General features: G+C 37.6%; 1 protein-coding gene across 1 annotated transcript in view; it reads left to right on the top strand.

Moving 5' to 3' along the window:
• Positions 1 to 10,710, top strand: part of LOC116728562 (roundabout homolog 2-like) — a 92,667-nt gene extending 81,957 nt beyond the window's left edge. Inside the window, 4 exon segments of the mRNA XM_032576780.1 lie at positions 810 to 1,015; positions 5,272 to 5,433; positions 5,556 to 5,810; positions 8,922 to 10,710. Coding sequence (XP_032432671.1) covers positions 810 to 1,015; positions 5,272 to 5,433; positions 5,556 to 5,810; positions 8,922 to 8,923 — 625 coding nt within the window. The 3' untranslated portion in view covers positions 8,924 to 10,710.
• Positions 10,711 to 21,463: the final 10,753 nt, after the last annotated feature.

The raw sequence follows: 21,463 nt of genomic DNA, 5'->3' as shown, positions 1-21,463 counted from the left end.
ATAGCAACCTCACAGTCTGTTTATGACTTCAAAAACCAGTTAAAGGTTTTTGTACCATCCTCTTTATTGATTGGAATTTGATTCTTAATCAAAGATTTTTACATTCCTTTCCACACTATGTTTTAGCCAGTCGTTTTCTGTACAAAAGGTGTTACCATTTCCTCGCTTTGCACAGTTGCAGAGAAACCTGTAATTTTATTCCATCGATTCATCTCATCGTTTTGGTTTTGCATAACAATGCCCAGCATTTGAACGTCTTAGGATGCTGGTATTTGCTCGTGTCATCCCAAACCTGCAGTCAATGTCTCTGGCGAACGATAAAAAACATTCTTACCATTGATTACACTTTCGACGAAGCACCGAGGGGAACTTGATAAGTCGGGGCTGACACGTGTTGGGGGGGTAATGACTGGGTTTAAGTCTTACATGCTGGTCTGACATCAGTAAATAGAGTTGGTAATTATGCATGCATCTCCTCTACCGTGGGATTGGAGCCATCATGGAGGACAGCTGTGCGGGAGATAACAGGCATGTTGCTGACAGCCCTGCCCATCCAGATATCCTTTATCCAGTCCAATTACAACTCCATTGTGTTAGCACAACACACACTACTCCTGAGAAAGTAATCAGTGAAAATCACTGCAGACATTCATAGTCTTTGCACATTGCATCTTTACGCTTCTGAATATCCACTGATTCGGCATTCTAATGCTTGTTTTGCTGTATATTTCTCGCTCTTTATCTGACCTCCATTGGATTTAATGGATTGACCGTGCTTATTAATACAGTGTTTGCCCACATTTAATTAGGCATATGAAGAGCAGCGCTAATGTGTCCAACACACCGATGGACTTCATGTCGAGTACACTGGGCTCTGATCTGGGAGCAACACTCCTCTCTGAAGACGATGAGGAAGAAGAGGAGGAGGAGGATGAAAGATATGCTGTGGTGTCAAAGAACTTGTGTGGATTTGAATACACTCCTGGCCACACCGTGGATAGCTTTGAAGGCACAGGTATGTGTTCTTATTATTAAAGAAAATGAATATGAAAGTTCATTATGACTGAGGAAATGAGCATGGGGAGGTTGGCTGGATCAAGGTGTTCCAAGAGCATTTAATCTGTTAGTGCAGTTAGAATTTGATTTATTGAAAATGAAATAGTCCTATTACACTTTCTATATCTTGAATGAGTTAACTTTAGTTATGTTTTTCAAATGTTAACATTCAAAATCAACAACCAGTAACATATTTGTCATTTCTTACATATTGAATGTACATAGTGAAGCAAAATATAATTTTATTGTTCTTTAAAGGAGGACTATTATGTAAAATCAACTTTTTTGAACTTCATGTGAGCATCAAAAACATACCTGAAGTGCTGCTTTTGATTCTTTCATACATGTTTGAGAAATTCTCGAATCTCCTTCAGCAACCATCTGGGGGTTTATAAATGCTAAAATGGCACTATGTACCTTTTCTGAGGATGTTTACACCTTAGGATTTTTGGCAGAGGTGTTTATAAATATTAAAAAATGAGCATAGGAAGGAACTTAAAATAAGTTATTTAGGAACTTAATTTTCTACAACTTAGAGGAGTTATTCTATTTCTATTTTTATTTTATTTACTCATATTTTAATTCATGTCTTTATTTATTAACCTATTTGTGTCTTAAGTAGAAGTAATGAAGGTAAAGTTTATATTATAATATATACAAAAGATTATATGCTATTAACTTTACCCTCCTGTTATGTTGCAGGTCAAATTGAATTTTTAAAGATAGTTGGAAGTATTTTTTTTGCATGAAACTTTTTCTATTTGCCGTATTAGGTGCACTCTACATATAAATTGAAAATGTATTCACTTTTCACATTTGCAACCCTCCCCTGCGTCTACATACTGTATTACATAGATACTGTTTGGGTCAATTTGAACTGGCAGTCAAGTTGAAGGGTAAAAAAGATTAAAAAATGTCCAATTCTATATGTTTCCTTGCAGCTATGAACCATATTTCACCACATACACACACGCACACACCACACACAACACACATGCACGCACACAAGCCCACAGACTCACTATTCTCTTTACTTCACTAGGAAACTGTCAGAAAACAGGTGTTCATACAACTTTTGGGCAAACTCCACCCACACTAAGTGGACACTCAGCAGAAGTGGGGAAAACATAAATACTGTCTGCATGACTCATTTGTCTTGATTTTAATCAGCAGGTCAATTTTACCCAGAACAGTATACATGTCTCAAGTTCAATTATAAAGATCACCCATTGAAAAAAATATCTAAATGTAAGATAAAAAAAATTATAAAAGATCAATTCCAAGGAAATTATAGTTTTTTTTATGTCTAGGTTTTTTTTCAGTGGACATAAAAAATTTAAATTCCATTTTTGTCCAAATGAGTAAATGAGTAAGTTGTTGTCATTGATCCTTTATTTATGAGAAATTAAAAAAATGTCATTGCACAAATATGGATTGAAAATGAAATGATGCATCTCACTGGCCTTTTCTTTTTCTTACTCTCTTGCCCTCTTTTAGAGAAAAGAGAGCAAAGTATGTTTTTGATGCTGATATGAAGCCAGGGTCAAGTTTAAGAACTGTGCAGAATATGAAGAAAAGGCAGAAAAAATCCAAAATCTTACTTTGAAGGTTTGAAGAACTATTGATTGAAACCATTTTAAACAATAGTAAGTAACATGGTTCTCAGTGGATGAAAAATACAAAAAAATAAAAGGTACTTCAAAACACAGCAGTGTCTTACCACTTAATATATAAATTGTGCCCATTTGACTGGCAATATACAAGTGATTTAGAATGGAACAAATGTGCTGTATGTTTCTGAAAGAAAGGGCAAAAGACTGTTCACAACCTCCTGTTTTCACCTTGTTGCTGAAGAGTCACTACAGCCACTCAAAGCACTTTGTCAAGAAATTGCGTTTATATTGGACAGTTTCTCCAAACACAATAGATCCATGTTCAGAGTAGAAGCAAGTGGATTGCTATTTGTAGCAGGCCAATTTTTAAAAGATGAGAGGAGAAAATGTCAGTGAATAAAGTCCTGGCATGATAAAACAAAACATTATTTAATATTCTGCTACACACTTAGTTGAAACAATGAAAGGTTGCTCTCCACCATGCTCTGTCATTCATAGCAGTTTGCATTTACGCTAAAACTTTCAGTTTTGATGTCCTCTAACCAGAACACCTTCTTCTATGTTTTGATCCAACCCTCTATGTAGAAAGTTTCAAACTGACATTTTTATGTTTTTCTTTCATTATTTTTTACATTGTTCCAAAAAGGCTAGACATGTGGAATTCACAAGTAATTGTGCTAACAGAAATGAGGATCTGTGCAGCTCAGTCAGAGTTACCATGGGTCTCTCGGCTGCTTTTCTGATTAATGTTCTTCTCCTCTGTCAGTTTGATTGAACAGCAATTTATTGGTAGATTGGGAGTTCTGCCATCAATTATAAGACTCCAGTACGATTTGAGCCACTGTGGTGGAAACAGAGGCAGTCTGTAACAGCAAAATACAAAATCTATTCATAGACTTTGAATCATTGCAACCTCTGTTTTAGATGATATATTTTAGGACAGTTTTAAACCATCTATTAAAAGTTACATGTCATCATTCTCGGATAAATGTAGAAGCCATAAAATATTTTACAATTTTATGCATTTATAAATAGGTTTCCGCCTGAAAGCTATTCTTTAGAACTCAGGAACTTGATGGCTTCTCCCACAGGGACAGAACTGCGTCGCTTTTAGACCCCAGTGTTTGATAAGTTACGACTGACGGGCACACTGAGAATATGTGTGTGTTCATTACTTTTGATAACCCATCGCGGGGCAGAAACAGTGTGACTATAAATATTTACACACATTTGCAATGCAAACGTGCTATCATCTCAGATCTTACAGACACACATTATAAGTAAAAATATGACTTTTTGGTCTGGTTCCTTGAAGCCACAGGGCGGAGCCACATCGCTTTTTGTTATCCTACAAAGGATGGCTTGTTCTTAGGGCTGTCAGATTCTCTGAACAGCATACCTACTGTGTTGTCTGTTTTCCTATGACATGTGGGACACATCTTTATGCCTCGTTTTAAGACATGTCTGCTGTACATGGCAAAAATATTCGCCTAATTTAATCTTTTTGACATTTTATCAATACCCTGATGATAAAACATCAGGATATTGAAATTTTATGTGAATAACCCACACAAATTAGCATCTGATTGTGAAGGGGAAAGGAAATGATACAGAGTTTCTAAACTGTTTTCCAAATAAAACTCTGAAAAGTGTGGTGTGTATTTGTATCTGCCCCTCTTTTTGAACCACATTTTACTGTAAACACAGCTGCAAGTGGTTTATTTCTCTTCCAGGACTTTGACATACACACCATTTTTTTTAACAAATTCTTCACTACAAACTAGTTTCTAGCTGGAAGAAGCTCGTCTATATAAATAAATTTTCAAATGTTGCTACTAAACGCTCATTTGATTTAGTTCTATATGCTTTACCTCGGTTATTCTAACACTTGAATATTCTTTAATACAAATTATTTTGAGCCTGGCTTTTGATGTAGGTTTAGGACTTCGTCATGCTGGGAGATGCTTTTTCCATTGTAACAGCATGATGCTGCCATTACCATGGTTCACCATGGCAGTAGTGTTTTTAGGGTAATGTGCAATGTTAGTTTTCTGCTAAATTCAGCATTTTGAATGCAAGCCAAAAGGTTTGATTGTTTGCCTCCTAGCCGCTTCCCTGATTCATGTGGACCAGCATGCATTGGTAGGTTTGCAGCTGTGCTATGCTTTCTGTATTTGCAGATAATTGATCCAACATGTAGAGAATTGTTTTAAAGCTTAAATATACTTTGAACCTCTCTATTAGTTTATCCCTCTGAGTTCTTCACAGAACAGCTGAATTTCTACAAAGATTCAATTCAATTACACTGAGGGTTACTAACTTTCTATAAGCAGTCAGTTACACTGGATTTGATTTAGGGGTATTGGCGTAAAAGAGGCTGAATACATTATTATCCTTTTGCTTCACAGGTATTTACTACTTCTATCAAAATGCCACAAAAATATACATTAAAGTTTGTGTTCGTAAGATAAAATATAAAATCTGAGGTATGAATCCTTTTACAAAACACTGTTAGCCTTTTACTCATTGTACAACTGACATATTTTATTAGCTGTAGACAAATCATCATCTATCATAACTGACTAATTTCCTCTTATCACAGGGAAATCCACCCTTCACAGCCACACTGATAGCTTTGGCTCCTCAGACCATAGTGCACATGGCACACATAGCCTCGGACACAAGGGGGCACCGCTTACTGGCCACAAACCTCAGACAGACAAGGTTGGAACTCTTCCCAGACGAAGAGACACCAACACAGACTGTGAGTTTTGGACGTCAGCGCTCCCAGACAACTGTTTCTCAAACATGATTCCTCTTTTATGATCAGGCGCATGTCATGACGTCTCATTTCCACGTTGTCATCTCTTACCATCCACTCGACAGCCCACGCGCCGGCCACAAAGTCCATGCACAGCATGGGCTCCCACATGCAAAGCCCATGGGCAGCTGCAGCACCGCACCCCTCGGAGGAGTGCATGGTAACCGTGTCAACGCTAGAGAGACAGCATATGGCTTCCTGGAGTGGCACGACATCGTCCGGCAGGGCCACTCTGGGTAGGGGTTCCCACAAGAGACCTAGCACAGAGCTCTCCCACAACGGGCATCCTTCCACCAACGGCACAGAGAAAAGAGAACACTGTAAGTGTTGATACTAAAACTCTCATGGAGATGGATCAGTGTGAATGCAACATAGAGGGGTGTTTCCAAAAGAGGATGATGATTTTTGACTTGCAAGGAAGCTCTTCCTAAATGCATATGCTTGGAAAACTTTGATCACAGAATATATAAAGAAATATCTGGGAACATGGAGGATATTCCAGTATCTTTGAAAGAAATGTTTTCCATTTGTTCTGAAAATGCATTTCTAGTTGTGGGGAAATGCAAAATCAACCTACATACCAAAAACCTGCTTCCAGCTCAGAGCTGTTGCCAGTGGCCACTTGGCATCATTTCTTTCAGTTTCCCCTATCAAAAACATTGGCTGTGGTTCTGAGAAAATGAAGCCAGTTTTACCTAAGCACCAACACTATTCTGGGCCAGATCAAACACTAGCTTTCATCATGGACTGGTGGTGGAGTAATGCAGACCAACAGCCTAATAAAATGTGTTGAGTGCCATGTTAAAAACTTGTGTTAGCTTTGTTTTTAGGTTGCCAAATGGAAGATGTAGAATGGATGAAAAGACTAAGTTTAAATTGTTAAAGTCTGATTAGCTCTGGAATAGCATGAGCTCATTTTCTCACATTTGTCTTGAACTTAAACTGCATTGGTGGTAAAACCATATGTAACAGATATCAGTTGGTTCTTTACACATCTTTGTTGATATTCCCCTTTTGATTGTCACATTGATCTAGAAAAAGATGCTCATCTCTACCTCAGTGTTTCTAAGGGTGTTTGCACACCCGGTAGTCTGGTAGACTGAGTTTGATTGGGGACCAAAATTTCAACATTTGTTACATTTTCAGCTACCAAGGTTTCACTTTCACACTGCACCGTGTCAACAATCGAAAAACTTTGAAAACTCTGTTCACCACCTCGCCTGTGGTGGCGCTGCAGCAATAACTACAAAAGGAAATTACATCAAAAAAACTTCATGGAAGACATGAGCACAACTTCCTTCTTTTGCAAAATAATAAAAAATGGAGTGTTGTCAGATTTTAGCGGGTGTAGCCATTTCTCCTGCTAGCGGTAAAATCTCACCTTCTTTTAGGTTGTATTTACCCAGAATTCCCTGCATTATAGTCCATTTCCTTCTTTTGGAGCAATCATATGCATTCAAACCACACCAGAGTTCATTTCAGCCAAACTGAGACCTAGCGTTTTAGGCATACCAGAGTTAACTTTTTTTGGTCTGCATCAGTTTGATTGCACATTCATATTTCCTCAAATGAATCGGACTGTCTAGACAAAGGAACTAGGGTTTGATTAAATTGGACTAAACAGTGGTGCTGTGCCAACTCAACAAGTTAATGCCATACCACCACCAACTCATTGTTTTTAAGACCAGTGAACTTCTCACACAGATCTGATGGGAAGACTAATGGAGCTAAAGAAAGAAGGAGAGAAATATACCCTCCAATAATGTCGATTTCAGCCAATATGACAGACTGATCTATTATGGCAAAGACTTTTCATAGCTGGACGACACATATGCCAAACGCCTTGCCTAACAGCACATCCTGTTTCATTCGGCTTTCCTTTAACATGGTGGTGGAGCAGCTCTTTCAAAATAATCTACAAAAACTTCATCATCTGCTTCATTCTCAGATGTGCCCATACATTTAGTTACATAACCGAATCTTGTCCAAGACCCAGTAGTGTTAAACCCTGATTGGGTCAGATTATGTAGCATTGACCTTCACTACAGCTTTCTAAAATTGCTATGTTTAGATGCACACATGTTAACAGGCTTGTAAAAAGGTTTACAGCTTTTCCTTTAGAGAAAGTGTATAGTGGTGCATAATCAAATTAAGGACAGCCTGACCTCTCAGCTCATAAATTCTGGATTCCGAGCAAACACGGTACCTTGACTTTTATAAACACTGTAAGAAGATCTATCGCCGCAATATCTCACAATAATAAAAAGGCCACAATACGTCAGAGTGAAGTGCAGCTATCCAGCTGTTGTCAGCATGTGACGGTCAAATGGTGAAGTAGGTGTAAGCTATTACTGAGGCACAAATGTGAAGGCAAGTGCTTTAAGTTTGACATCCTATTGCATCAGCACCTGAGAAGTAGAGCAACTGCTCCTCCATTTTTGATAAGAGAAAATCTGATCACTCCCTAGGATCGGGTGAATGTATAAAGTCTAAATATCTTTTATCTAGCAAACTGAAGATGGATATAAAAAAATAACTGCAAAATTTTAGTCTGGTCTTCCCTCCCCTTTGAGTTGGTTCGATCCAACTTGCCTGTGTGCCACACTAATTAGGAAACAAAAGTAAATTCATTTCATAATGTTTTCCATCAAACAGTGGATGGCCATGATGAGGGTTTAGAGGAACATAATATTTTGTTGTGACCACAGTGGAGGGAGTGGATAAATACCACAAATGTTGGTTGAGATCCCTTTTACACTAAAGACACTACCAGAAGTGCATTGATACCCCCTAGTGGTTGGAATGAGTACTAAACATGGTTCAAGAAAGCGGGAGTGCAGAGCACATGGGGATCCGTTTTTATGCATCATGTCATCTCAAAAACTTGATGTTATATTACAGCTCTAATAAATGGCCACATTTATTTGTTTTCAAGGAACAAAATCTGTGCAAAAAAGCATGTCCATTTAGGTAAGTACTTAAACCTTTAAGGATAAAGATACAGAATAAATATGATCATGATGATGTTAAATATAAAAGTTAAAAAATACATTTAAAGGGTTAGAAATCAACATTTGGATTGTTACTTACCTCTGAGGTTTTGTTTTTCTTTGTTAACTCCGAGCAACTAGGATTCTACAAGTCATAAAAGAACTCCAGATAACTTCTACGCATTTGACTTTTCTCCTCTTTATTGAAATTGGAAAAAAACATAAACAATTTTAAAATATATTTTCTTCTACCAGGTTGACTTGTCATCAATTCAACAACCATGAATTCTAATAGTTTTTAAGAATAAAATTAAATGGGAAGCCTACGTGTCTGCAGTAAGAAAAGCTGGAAAGACAAACCCAATGATGCCCCAGATGTAAAAGCAAAGGATTTTAAGCCCATTTTGTAATTCTGTTTTCTTCGTCTGGGTTTCTTTTCAGAGTCATTGTGAGACATCCATCTCCTGCAGATGTGGTCTATCCCAAGACCTCTTGTTTTGTAAGCGCTATGAGATTTTCTCCAGGCGAGGATGGTATTTAGAAGCCAGAGAGGACACTAAATGGAAGAAGAAGAAAAAGAAGAAGAGCAAAAAGCGTTGAAGAAAACATAGAGCTGTAAATGTCATGTACAGACACAGACACCACTTTCACAGTTATTTTTACCCCCTGCCCTCCCTTTCTCTCTTTGAAAGAGTAAATAATATGTTATATGTCCGCTTCTGTTTTCTGTCACATGGTGATCACACAGTGGAGATGTGAAGAAAAAGGAACCACACAACAAAAATGACTTGTTTAATGATGAAGGGACTTGCATAATTTGTAAATATATACTTTTAATGTTATTTTGCTTTTCTCTTTCTTTTGCTTTGCTATGCAAGCCGAATCCAACCATCTCTTTTTGTGATTTATTACTGTGAATCTTTCTTTCTTTTTTTTTATTCATGCTCAAACTGTTGGCTTTTTTTTGACAAAGCTACTGTATTGTTGTATTTTGCACAAAGCATTTTTTTTGGTGAAAATAAGCACAAACTCATTTTCAGCTAAGCTGAGGAGGAGAATCATAATGGAAAAGAGTGAGATCTATATTAAAAGAGTGGGGAGTCAGAGGTTGTACTGTATATTTGGCTGTGCTGTAATTGTTTGGGGAAATAACAGGTACACACTTGAAACTAATATGCCAAAAAAGAAACAAAAGACAAAAAAAACAAACAAAAAAAAAACGAACTAACAATGCTTCATATCTCTTGCTGTGAAACTCATTAGAGATTACACCAAGAACTGTTCTCAGTGGGTGGCAAAGAGAACACATTAACTTTGATATCCAAAGGAAAGACATAAAACATTGGCTGCATCTCTGCCGTTCTGAAGAAGAAAATTTTACTAAATAATATATCATCGTATCGTTTCCAGTAACATCTCTTGACATGATGTGCAATATCAAGAATGCAATGTGACAGTTATGGGAAATGAGACGATAAAAGTGACTTGGTGAAAGTCAAAGATGACGCCTTAGACAGGTAAATTGACCTATTTCACCTGCAGCCAGAAACTGTGTAAAATATAGGACAGCTCTATGTGACTTCTAACATATATGACATATTCTGCTTTGAGAAAGTATCGACCCCCTTACATTACAGATTTCTTCGGATTAGTCGGCACACATGCTCATGGACAGTCTACGTCAGCAGCCATGCAAGAGTTTTTACACTGCTGTGAAACAGTATTCGCCCCCTTACAGAGTTGTTTTCTTGAGGCATTTTTGTCACCCTGGAATGTTTTAGAATATTCACTTTACTCTGGGTAGCTTGTTTTCTCTTAATCAAATGACATTTTTGTATTTTGTGCTGTTGTCTTATATTGAAACAGAAGAAATCTGTAAGGGACAAGTACTTTTTCACACCATCTTAACTCCTTTTATCGAACTTTTCGGTTTACAGTGAAAACATCTTCATTTCCAGATTTTACTGACAGCCAGATGTTAATATTCAAGATGTCCAAATGCAGCTTGTTAAGATATTTCTGCCAAATGTATCCAGTATGTTTGGTTGCCACTCCTGTTGGGATGATTATGTTCTGGGATGGTTTTTTTTCTTGTAATTGCTCACCATGTGAAGGATCTTTCCATGACAGATTGGTTTGCCTTCAGGAATGCACAGCCACATACCGAAGGGGTTTTGTTTTGTTTTTTTTCAATCCTTGATGCAAAATAAAACGTGTATGTGAAAATGAACTGAATCTCTCCCTCACAATGCATGAGTCCGAATCAACCTTTGCATTTATTCAGAGAAGTCTGCAGAGAAAGGCAGAATCATTTTGGTTCCAAATTTAACAGCAATGTTATTTCACAAGAGCTGGATGGAGTTATTAATGAATATATGACACTCAAAAGTGAAAGGAATATAATAAAACCATTTTCATGATATCTAGAAAATGTTTGATCTCAGCTTTGGTATTTTTCAAGTAGGTTGCAGTATCTTTGACCATATGATAAAATAGATTTGATAGGCTTATTTAGTTTGATTTGATTTTGATTCATTCCCACAATAGGTCTTTCCACATGCTTAAGGGATTGTGTGATATTTGAATCCAAGAACACAGCACCCTCCGCGCTTGATGACTAAAAAGCTATAAAATGAATTCATTTTCAGTTCAGAAGCTCAAAATTACAGGGAACATTTTGAAGAATATACCGTTTACATTTATTTACTGGTTTATACAAAAGTGATTGTTTTTTTTATCGAATAATAAGCTCTACAATTTGTATTGAATACATCAAAATGAATACCTAAAGAACACTGTGCTTTTATTTTTTTTTACTTTTTAAGTCAATCAGTGTGTCTTAACTAAGAGTCTTAATATAAATGATTTGTGTTACTCGTTCTTGTGAGAAACACAAGAAGATACATTTTAAATAAGGCAATTTTGTGTTTATGAGAAAAGAAAGAGATACTTGAAAATGACTAAACTTTTCGTGATCTACAAAATAGAAAATAATTGAGTCCATGTTCATCTTGTCATCATGCACAGTGTGCAGGTAGATCTGAGAGGAAAAACAAAACAAAAAAACCCTGAGATGACTGATTTTTGCATCACCAAGTGTCCATGACAACCGATAGACATTACTCACTGAGAGGCATGAGAAGAAAACATATCTTTCAAATGTAAATATGTGGCATTTGCTAATTGTACTGGGATTTTAATCACTGGTGGTACAATCTTTTATAGATTAGTCTTCTGAGGGAAAAAAAAGATGACTATATAAAAAAGAGCCTTATTTCATTTCTGAAGTAAGGTGGCGGCACTATGATAACATGGAGCTGTTTTTCTTCCATGGAACCTCGATAGAGAACATTTCATCAAGATCTAATAGATACAAATCTGGTGAACTCAACCAGTAAACTGAAATTGGGTTCTCACGTTGTTTTAAGTAACACAAAAAGAGAGTTATTGATCTGCAGCTCTTAGATGCGTCTCTGCTCCTACAGCTGAAACAAATGTTTGAATGATCTCTTCACATTGCCATCAAGTTTGTAACAAACCGTTCAGGACAGCAGCTCCTTAGGATTAAGGTTGGAGATCCCAGATCTAGAAACATTGTACAAGGAGGAATGGTCTTTATGTGATCATAATCTATATTTGCTCAAAACATTAAATGTTCCACTCGAAGAGCAAGTATTGTCCAATTGGCAAAAAATAAATAAATAAATGTTTTAATAATAGCCATATGATTTATTTTTATATTTCTAATTGTTCTGCCCCCCCCTTCCCGCACTACATAAATATTCTTTGTGTGACATTATGCAACTGCAATAAAACATCAATTCATTTTAAGATCTTTTGCCCATCTAGTATGGTTACTAGTAAATGTGGAGGGTGTTGTAGGTTAATGTGTGAAACTTCGTCTGTGATAGATGAAGGAAATTCACTCAACTTCAGTTTGACTTTGTTCTGTCATCATCATTGCTGGCCGACAGAATTGCTTCACGTTCCACAAAGATACATTCGTTTTTGCTCTCTGCATCAGACTGCATAGCCCCAGGTGATGCAATTGCTGCTTTGTGAATTGTGCAGAAGCATTGCCTCTCGTTATGGATACACAGGGATTAGGCCACTCTGCTGATGTTGTGCATTTTGTATGGACTCAAAGTGCCTTTGACCGCTTAGGCTTTTTATCCAGCTTCTTGGGTTCCCAAAAGTGCCATGAAGACAACAGAATATCATATGGTCTCTTCTATCGCCTATTACTGCGACGAAAGTTGGGTTTCTCAGCCTCGTCGGAGCCAGATCAACAAATCCCGTACTTGCTTCTTCTAATTTACCCAGCTTGTATAACATGGGAGTTTAATGGAGCAACAGGAACAAATAGGCCAGCCCATAGAGCCCAATTACAGGACTCTGTTTGTACAGATATCGCTTCACTTGTGCCTTATGAAGCCGTTCCTTAATATCCCGGTCTATGAATTATGTGCTTACTTTGTGGATGGCTGTGGTTGTGGTTCAATGAAAAATAAGTCTACAGAAACAGAATTATAGCTGACATATTGTTTTTTCCTCCCTTGGAGGATAATTTGAACTGTAAATGTTTTAGTTCTTTCAGCAACACCGAGAACCAGTGAAAATACTTGTAATTGTGGGGTTTTTTTCCATAGAGATCCATGGAAATATCAATGAAGTATATAAAAGCTCTTTCTTTTAGAACTTAACATAAAATTTATGTTAAAATCATTACTTTTTAATTGCATCAGCACTGATCAAGCTATACAAGGGAGCATACAGAAAAAAAAACTCCCATTAGAATATGAGACCAATGATGACTTTGGGTTTGACTTCTCCCATAGCTTGGAGCAAAATATGACAATATTTTGTGTATTACTCTTTATCTTATGCATCCAACCAGGAAAGGAAAATATTCCAAAATAAAGTTTCAACAGTGCCATGCATGACTCCAGTTTACTGAGTTGCAAATTGTCAGGAGTGGCAATAAATAGTTATTACCTGCAATTTTCGCTATGTCTTATATTGGAAAACGTACTCAGTACTGCATGGTGGGCTCCCACTGGGCACTTGTAAAATCCAATTGTCTAAATGCAAACAGAAGGGCCGCATTAATATGCTTCAACTGTGAGTTTTGTAATTCTGGATAATACAGAGACAACAAAATTGTAAACCATGAAAAATGTCAAATTATTAAGGGTTTTATGAGACATCAACCTAAACATCAGACATTAACAGGCTGAACATGCAGAAGGACAACGGAGAATCATCATGTTGGAGACATGGACATCTCAAACGTTTGGAGGAATCATTCTCGGAAAAATAACAGCATTTCAAATATTTCTCATAAACTGAAAAAAAAAATCAAGGTGTAATAATTGTGTAGCTTTAATAAAAACCTTCTAAATGTTAGATGAATCCATTTATAGACTTCCAAAGCAGATAAAATAATAATAATAACCCCTCAGGGCAATTAAAAAGCAATGAAATACTGGGAGCTTATGGCTTCGAGTTTACTGTTTTGCAGAGATGAGCATTTCATTAGGAAAAGAAGTGAAGAGGAAGAGCCAAAGTGCCTTCTGTGTGTATCTGGGATTGCTTCCATTGGTCAGATCAAGGTTCAGCTTTGTTCTCGAAACTGTGAGCCCAGACAACAAATGACAGAGTTTGCCCATTATTAGCAAATTGTGGCCAGACACTCGCATCTAAAGGTTTGAAGCAGTGGACGAGATGGCATTTCAGCAAAAGTGTCCTAACCTACCCCTGTAATAAGGCAAGCAACAACAACAAGTTGTCTTGTGAGCAGGAAATCAGTGAAGTTGCGTCTCTCTTTAGGTGTTAGGTGACACAAACAGCAAATTACTGGTGAGAAACTCCTATGAAACTGACATCCAGGTAGTGGGGACAGTTTTCTAAGAAGTCTTTGCACCTAAATGCATAGCTCACATGAATTTAAATTGTGGAGGCACGAATGAAATATAGGTGGTATAAACAAAACATCACCATGTTAATCTGCTGAGACAGTGTAGGATCAAAATCTGGCAGACTATAAAAAGACTCACTGTCTGGAAAACCAGCAATGAGAAAAGTAATGTGGATTTTTTTTCTCCTTTTTTTTAAAGCTTCGACTCTCAGTCGTAATGTAAAATTCATGCTGCCTCCTCAGACTGAGACACTTGAGGGAAAGATATAGGTCAAGGGTGAGACTGGTGTTCTGTAGCTTACCCTGACCTTTGACCTCTGCTTGAAGGATGTAAAAAGACAGCTTCACCTTTGAGAATGGTGGTCTGCTAGGTTCAACTTTCAATAATCTTATGTATTCAAAGGAAATTTCCCTATAAGAATCAGGTGATGTCCAGGAAATTATTATGATTTTCTGGTGCACATTTGTTACATCCCAGGACTGTCGTAGCATATGCACTTGCATTACTTTCAAACATGCAATGCCATTAACGCATGCAGCAAAATGTCAGAGTAAACACGGAAGGAAAATGTTGGCAATGTAATTACGGCTCCTGAAAAGCTCGAGTGTATGTTTTGAAACACAAATAACATTAAGAATCCCAAACAAAGCCACAATGTTTCACAGAATGTGCCTGACTGTATTCATTAGGGGGTGTATTCAGAAAACTGTTCCTGGCAGTCAGATTTTTCCACTGATTACACAGTAGGTGAAATTACTATATTAACATAAGAAAGGGAACTGTTCGCTCTCTTTTTTTAGAGGCCCGCTTCAGTGTTTCATGAAATTTTCCCAACATGTGGTGCACAACCTTTTCACTATGATTATGTGTAACCTTGCCTCAAAAGGCTGATTTGTGACTCATGACATTTGGCTAATTGCAACATTCAAGCCGTGTTGTGATCTACATGCTCCGCACCTGAAGCGGCGAGGGCCACTTTGTGGCAAAGATACCCCGAGGCTAAGCTAAAGGCCACAGGGTTTCTGGCCTTTAGCTCCCTCGGCGACCAATTTATTTTCATGGTGTTCGCTCTCATGGTGCATCTAGTTTTATTTAGCTGCTCGTCCTTATTGTGAAACAGACATGAAGGCCAATGCGATTTCTTGGAGCGTCCTGATATGGGGATTTATTGGCAAATAAAGATCAGTCAGGAAGAATTAATTCTGTTGAATCTTGTTGAATCACTCACTGGATAGAGCACCCAAGATCTTATGTAGCTTGTGTTTGTATTTTCTTTATATTATATTTATATTTATTTATATATTTATATTTATATTCTTTATAGTTATTTTTCTTTTAATGGAGTGTTCTGTGTCAGGGCTTTCATCATAAGGGATGTACACATTTGCAGATGACACCCAAATATCCATTCACACCTTGCATTAATATCCAGCTGTTAAGACAGATCTTTATTCAGCTGTAAACCACTGGAAAAATTTCAAGATGGTTTCCCTTCACCTTCAGACCATCTGCATTGGTTTGGCACTACTATGGAAACTAACAACTGCAGTCTCTGCTGTCTGGGGTACAGCCAATCAGCACTAAGGAAAATAAATGCAGCTCCAGGATTGGCTGCTTTGCAAACACCAGCTTATTGTGTCAAGTAAAAATGCGCCCAGGTATTCCAGGATCTGAAGCTGCATTTTCTACAGTGGATTACAGGATCCACTAGTATGGATGTGTTTTCTCTCAAGTGTGTGATGGTTACACTGATTGTTTTGGTACTAATTTAACCCCCTGCTGTTATGGTGGTACCATAAAAATCATTCAATGTCAATATTTTTGTGTTTTCTTTTACGTCACTGGAGATTTTATTTGTTAATACCTTGTGCTAAACTTTGTAAAGTCACACATTATTATCCCTTGCTGGTCTCCTGTCAAAATTGTTAAGCTAATCAAGAATTTTGTGGCAGAAAAAAAACTCCTCGATTTATCTTAACCATGGTTAAAGTCTGTCCAATGATGTAAGTGACAGTCGGCCCAAAGATGTATGAAATCCAAAGCAGAGCCACCACTGACCACATAGCACCACTGACCTATTGTTTAAGCTGTCCATACTGGAGGATCATGTTTCTTTCTTTGCATTCTGCATTCTACAGCAGGAGCCAAAATTGATATAGTGTTTGCAAACAATCATTAAAACAAGGTCAGTAATGTGTGCACGAAAATTTGGCTGGCTCTAATGTGATATCATATAAACCTCTGCAGAACTATTAAAACATTACATACACTACTATTTTTCTTATTATGTATCTTATTATTATTTTAATAATTTTCTGCCATTATAATATTGATTTAGTTATTTTTGTTGTTTTGCTTTGAAAAGCAACGTTTTCCATTCCTTGGTTTCCCTCCTGAACCCTCCATCTTGCCATCTTTGTCTCTTTACGTATAATTGCTGTGGCCTATCCAAATTGCTGAGCTAAGCACACACACCCACACACCGTCCCATTAGTTTAGTAAGGCCAGCCCTGCAATAGAAAAAACATATCTTATTTTTCCCTTTTGGCAGACTGAATCTGCCACGGATATTGCAGGGCAACCAGTCCCACCATACTATTGACCTACGCTGCCAGGGATGGGTATTTAGAAAATTGAACAGAATAATGATAATGAATAAATTAGCCAGGAGACATTTTAATAACAGATTTAAACAGAGTCTGTTGTGGAAACAGTCTGTCCCATCTTACTGTCTGAGTTTTTTTTTTTTTAAAAGAAGCTCCTCTTGAACCATTTGTGCATAAACAGAAATTATGATGCAAAATAGATTGCTATTATTATGCAAAGCGCATCAGTCAGGAGGCAGACAAACCACTCAGTAAATGTGAGTGTATTTTATTTTACTGCCTGCTTTTATCTGCTGTATTTATTTCCAGGATATCATTTTAATTTTATGGCCCGCTAATGTAAACTAGCGCAAACCACTTTTATTCGGTCTCGCTGGGTTACTTTGCTAAATATTCCTGTGGGGGGATTTTAAATCAACTTTAGCTCAAGCTCAATTTGACGTTCTTTTTTAACTATAAGACTCATCAAGGCTTCTTGCTCCAGATGCCTGTTGAAGCCAAGGTATCTTTCTCTGTGTGCCTTGAGTGCCGCAGCGAGTTTGCCTCTCATCTGCAAGAGTAAACCTTCTCTTGGCACAGTAAACGTGTGGGTTCCCAACTGGTATACAGTCAACATTTATAGTAACAGACAGCGGATATAGCTCCACAAACAAATTTAAATTCATCACTGCTGCTGAAAACTTCATCATCTCCAACGCCTCTTAATTCTTCACCAACTGCCAGTTGAAAGAGAGAGTAATCTCCCTCGAACACGGCTGTAATAAAATTCGAAATCATAAAATTGCCCCCATTTTGTATGAATCCCCCTCAACTCATAACTTCCCTCTCGACATCGCCGTGTAGTTCTCAACCCTGGCGCCCTTCTTATCGCTGAGGGTGCCTCTGAGAGCTGAGAAGCACTCCCTATCTCTGACAGCACCTGTTTATTGTTTCACTCTGAGAAACTAATCAATGTTTTCAATGCCTGAAGACCTCTTTGCTGCAACGCTGCCTTCCCCACTTCCGCGGCAAACCTCATTAAGCTGGAAATACGGTTGCGTGAATGGCTGCACGTACCTGTTTAAGGGGCCATTGCCAAAACCCGCGGTGATTACTGCAGCAACTGTAGAATAAATGAGTTTTAAAAAGGAACAAAAAGAGAAATAGTGGGAATAAAAAAAAATAGGACGACTGATTTGCGGTTTCACTGTGAATTATTGCAAAAAAAAAAAATTATAATTGCAATATTTGTTGTTTTGACAAGAAGAGAAATTTGGTCAGAGCAGACGCTTTTATTCCCAGCCGTTCTGAACCCTGTAGATGGACGCCCCGATAAAGAGTTGCTCAGAGCTGACAGCCATCAATTTCCATTTTTCCGTCAGCCCTCTGTGCAATTTCGCCACATTTGCCCTCGCTGTCATGGCTGCCTCTTTGTCAACAGATTGCAGCGAATTTGCTGGATAAACACGACAAAATTGGAAATAAAACTTGGCGGCCCACGCACACACGAGTGCAAAGGCGCACAGATGCACACACGGCATCCTAGAAACCAAGGCAAACACTTAAATAACCCACTGTAGGCAGTTGTCCTTGAAAAGAGGGAGGAAAGGGGGAAAAAAAAGTTGAAATGGCAACTGCAGAGGAAAAGCAGTCATTCATGTTGTGGGAGAAATAGTTTTCTCTGAGGAGAAAATAGCCTAAGCCGCAAAAAGATATATGTTATTCAGAGTTCAGTTTGCTTTCAGCTGGGCTATTGAAATATTTCCCCAATCTTGTTGCATAAGTGATATGTCAAAATCATACATTAACTTTCACAAACCACAAAACTTTTCACAAATGTCAAACGTTTGCTCACTTTTGCCATGTGACGACCACGAACTTCAATATATGTTACTGCAGTTCGAATGTGACAGTCTGACACGAAGAAGCTCGTAATCATAAAGCGGAAGAAAACGACACGTGTCCCTTTGTATGAATCTTCTTCTGCACCTCTCATTACGCGCCCTTGAGGGCCAGATGTGCAAAGTGCACAACTAGTTCATGTCTTGGTGATAGATTCACCCAGCTCGTTCTCCATGTCCAATTGCGCTTGTGCACTAATGTTCTCTATTAAACAGCTGAAGTCTCACAAAGCAGCTGGATTCCTTACTGAGATTTAATCGCATGCCATTGCATTCTGTTTACTAATTTAGTGACATCTAAAGGTCATGTAGTTAGGGAACTGGTCACTAGATGTTATTTTGTGATGTCATATCAAAAATTGTTTTAATTTGTGTTTTTTTTTTTTCACATAAACTCCCAATATAATACAAGAAAATTTGGAATTTTAGCATGACAAAATGTGAAAAAAAGACCTAGTTTGTTTCAGTACCCTCCAAATGATAATCCGTTTAAGAAATAAAGGAGATGAGCTTTGGTTAAAAATAGATTCTTGATTTTTCTTGTTGTTTTTTTATTGATTTGTCATGAGTGTAGTGAAGCAGATAAGATTGTCCCTGGAAGCCATTCAAGCTTGAAGTGACAAGTGGACAAACTACAGAAGAAAAAAAAAAAGTCCATACACCACGGCTATTGACAGGTGTACAGCTGTAAAGGAGGTCTGCTTTTTTTCACAAACAGAACACACACAATTTTCTCTCCGGCTCTTTTGAAAGGGTGGCCTAACACCTACTGCGAACTGCCAAAAACATCTGTTATTTCAAAAGATTTTCCAGTAAAAACAGCATCGATTTTCATGCTTACCTTTTAAAGCAGTACTTTTTTTTAATTTTTATTTTTATACTGTATTAAAGCATTTTGAATGCTCTTCATTTGAGCTTCACAATGTGTTGAATTGTCATCATCGTTGAGACATTACGGTGCGGCAGATCACAGTCACAAAGGACTGCTTGGATGCAAAATGATGCAGGTGCCATACACGCGCATTTCGTTAATACACTTGGCAATACTGTTGAGAAAATATTTTGTGAACTGACAAGACAAAACCTTTTTTTCTTTGTTTTCTAAGACATTAAATTTGGTGTGAAACAAGAATCTCATTCGTAAAGTCAAACATGGTGCAGTAAATGTGATGGTCAGGGTTTTGCTCCTTGCTTCAGGATTTGGATGATTTGTCATTAGTGTTCAGTAAAAATCTCCACAGAGAACTTCTGGCCATTAGCTTGACAACTTAAACTTAAGAGCAATTGAGGACAAGTCCAACTCTGAATGGTTCAAAAAGAGAAGGTTTTGGAGTGGCCCAGTCAAAGTCTGAACTTCAATCAAATTGAGATGTAGCAGGACTTCAAAGAGTGTGTTTCGCATGAAAACCCTTCAATACGGATTAATTAAAGCAAGAAGACTGGATCAGATTTCTTCCACAGTGATATAAAAACTCATTGCCAGTTATTGTAAACAAAAGTGGCACAACCATAGATTTTTTCCCTCCTCCATGAATAAAATAAATAGAGAACTGCATTTTCCATTTATTCAGGTAGTAGTTGTACGATATAAAAATTTGTTTGATATTTTGAAGCATTCATAAGTGCTACAAAAAAGCCAAAACAAAACCCAGAGAGGATTCTGTAAAGAGGAAGATGCTCTTGGACCTCAGCCTGGTCTAATCTTTGAGCTTGCTGAAAGACCCCACCAGTGTGCCATGTCAAAAACAGGGTAAGATTCGCCGAGCTAAAACATCAGTGATGTCACACAGGACAGTGAAGGTCATCTGAATCACGATCTGAAGTTAAACCATTTGCTGCCATTTCCCTGCGCAATGATGAGATTAGCATGGCTGGGGTGTCTCTCCCCAACATGAGCAAAATTGTTATTTCTCCTTGTCTGCCATTGCTCCCAGTTATGGCAGCACTAAAAAAAAAAAACAGCAGTCAGTATGATATAGAAGGTGAACCTGCAGTCTGGCTGCTGGCAGTCCTTGAGGCGGGCAGTAGGACGACACGGCCGCCACAAAGAGTCCAATAAATGAACCCAAACGGCAGATGCAGATGTCATGAGGTTCTACGATGCTTAGCAGAGAATAGAATATTCTCCCAGTGTTGACTGTTTCTGGAAGAAGGAAACTTTAAATATGTGTGGATACCTTGGTGTTCCACACAAACGCTGCTTTGTTGTTTCTTTAATCCAAATATTGGGTTGTCGGAAGAGAACTTTGGCGGTTTTGACCAAAAGGTTGGGTCAAAAGAAATGGTTTTGTTACAGAAGAGACTACGATCACATTCACTCAATTAGAATATGCCTTCTGATGAGGCTATAAATGCATTTGTATAACATGTAAGCAGGTTTTAAGCATACTTTTCATTAAGTACACATTTATGTTTAAAAAAAAGTTTTTTTTTCTAACCTTAAATGTCATTTTTCATTATAAATAACCAAAATAAAGGCTTTAAAATGTTAAATAATCTAAAAATGTGTCACTTAGTGAATCGAGTTACTTAAATAATGCATTTTTAAGCTATATTCTAATTCACTGAATATGACTGCA

This window comes from Xiphophorus hellerii, chromosome 11 (genome assembly GCF_003331165.1).
Source record: "Xiphophorus hellerii strain 12219 chromosome 11, Xiphophorus_hellerii-4.1, whole genome shotgun sequence".
Lineage (NCBI taxonomy): Eukaryota > Metazoa > Chordata > Actinopteri > Cyprinodontiformes > Poeciliidae > Xiphophorus > Xiphophorus hellerii.
The sequence above is the reverse complement of the archived record's forward strand: the minus strand, read 5'-3'. Positions and strand labels throughout refer to the sequence as shown.